This window comes from Nicotiana sylvestris, chromosome 3 (assembly GCF_000393655.2).
Source record: "Nicotiana sylvestris chromosome 3, ASM39365v2, whole genome shotgun sequence".
NCBI lineage: Eukaryota > Viridiplantae > Streptophyta > Magnoliopsida > Solanales > Solanaceae > Nicotiana > Nicotiana sylvestris.
The window spans coordinates 188177549-188179339 of record NC_091059.1 but is presented as its reverse complement, the minus strand read 5'-3'; the positions used below and the strand labels follow the sequence as shown (position 1 = coordinate 188179339).

At 39.5% G+C, this 1791-nt stretch overlaps 1 protein-coding gene across 1 annotated transcript; it reads right to left on the bottom strand.

Moving 5' to 3' along the window:
- Positions 1-442: 442 nt before the first annotated feature.
- On the bottom strand, positions 443-904 carry LOC138888490 (uncharacterized). The gene has a single exon (XM_070170359.1). It carries the CDS (start codon positions 902-904, stop codon positions 443-445), a length of 462 nt encoding a protein of 153 aa, XP_070026460.1.
- Positions 905-1791: the final 887 nt, after the last annotated feature.

Below are 1791 nucleotides of genomic sequence, written 5' to 3'. Positions count from 1 at the left end.
TAACAAGCGGTAGATGATCATCCCATCTACCCTTGAAGTCTATCACACAAGCCCCTAACATATCCTCAATTGTTTGAATAGTATGTTTAGCCTATCCGTCTGTCTAGGGATGAAATAATGTACTAAGACTTATCTGAGTCCCCAATCCTTTTTGGAAGGGCCTCAAAAAATTAGTTGTAAACTGAACACCTCTATCCGAAATAATAGATATAGGGACACTATGCAGTCATACTATCTCTTTAATATAAAGCCTTGTGTAATCCTCTACGGATTATGTAGTCCTAACAGGTAGAAAATGGGTTGAGTTTGTAAGTTTATCAATAATCACCCATATAGAATCGAACTTACGCTGGGTACGAGGTAAGCCTCTGATGAAATCCATATTAATTACTTCCCACTTCCAAGTCAGAATCTCTATAGCCCATAATAATCCACTGAGTTTTTAATGCTCAATCTTAACCTGCTGACAGTTAGGGCACTGAGCAACAAACTTCGCTATATCCTTTTTCATTCCGTCCCACCAATATATTTCCCTGATATCATGACACATCTTTGTTGCTCCTAGATGGACATAATAGAGAGAATAGTGAGTCTCTCCCATAACCTGCAGGTGTATCCCTGCAACATTAGGGACACATAATCGTCCTCGATATTTGAGGACTTCATCCTCTGTAATCTCAAATGGCGTCTTCTCCTTCCGAGGGGCTGTATCTCTATAATGAGCTAACATAGGATCCTTGTACTGGTGTTCCTTCACTTCAGTTACTAAAGAGGATGTTGTTGTGTCCTGAATAGTAACTCCAGTATCACTTGAGCCCAGTAATCGAACTCCAAGATTAGTTAGCTGATGAATCTCATGGGCTATCCTTCTCTTCTTTGGTTGTAAATAACTTAGGCTACCCATAGATCTATGGATGAGGGTGTCAACTACTACATTCGCCTTCCCTGGATTGTATAAAATATCTATGTCATAGTCTTTCAGTAGCTCCAACCATCTCTTTTGACGTAAATTCAATTCCTTTTGCTTGAAGATATATCGAAGGCTCTTATGATCCATATAGATATCAACATGAATCCCATACAAATAGTGCCTCCACATCTTTAGTGCATGAATCACCGCGGCTAACTCTAAATCGTGGGTTTCTTCTCGTGCTTTCTTAGTTGTCTAGAAGCATAAGCTACAACCTTACCATGATGCATCAGTACACAACCCAATCCAACAACCGAAGCGTCACAATAGATAACATAACCATCAGTTCCCTCTAGGAGTGTTAGAACCGGTGCTGAAGTTAATATGTCCTTCAATGCTTGGAAACTCTGTTCGCAAGCATCAGTCTACTAAAACTTAGCTCCCTTTTGAGTCAACTTTGTCCATGGTGCTGAAAAAGAAGAAAATCCCTCTACAAATCCCTTGTAATAACCTGCCAAATCGAGAAAGCTACGAACCTCCGTCGATGTCGTGGGTCTAGGCCAAGTTTTCATTGTCTCAATCTTTTGTGTATCAACCCGAATACACTTACCTGAAATAATATGCCCAAGGAAAGCTATAGAATTCAACCAGAATTCACATTTAGAGAATTTTGCGTACAACTTCTTTTTTTGTAGAACTCTGAGCACCGTACGTAAATGGTCTACATGCTTAACCTTTGAATGAGAATAAACCAATATGTCATCGATAAATGCAATCACGAACAGATCTAGGAAGGGTTTGAACACACGGTTCATGAAGTCCATGAATACTGTTGGGGCATTGATCAAACTAAATGACATAACATGAAACTCAAAGTGCAT

Excerpts from the sequence above, each read along its gene's own strand:
- LOC138888490 (XM_070170359.1), bottom strand. The coding sequence starts at position 904 with ATGGGTAGCCTAAGTTATTTACAACCAAAGAAGAGAAGGATAGCCCAT.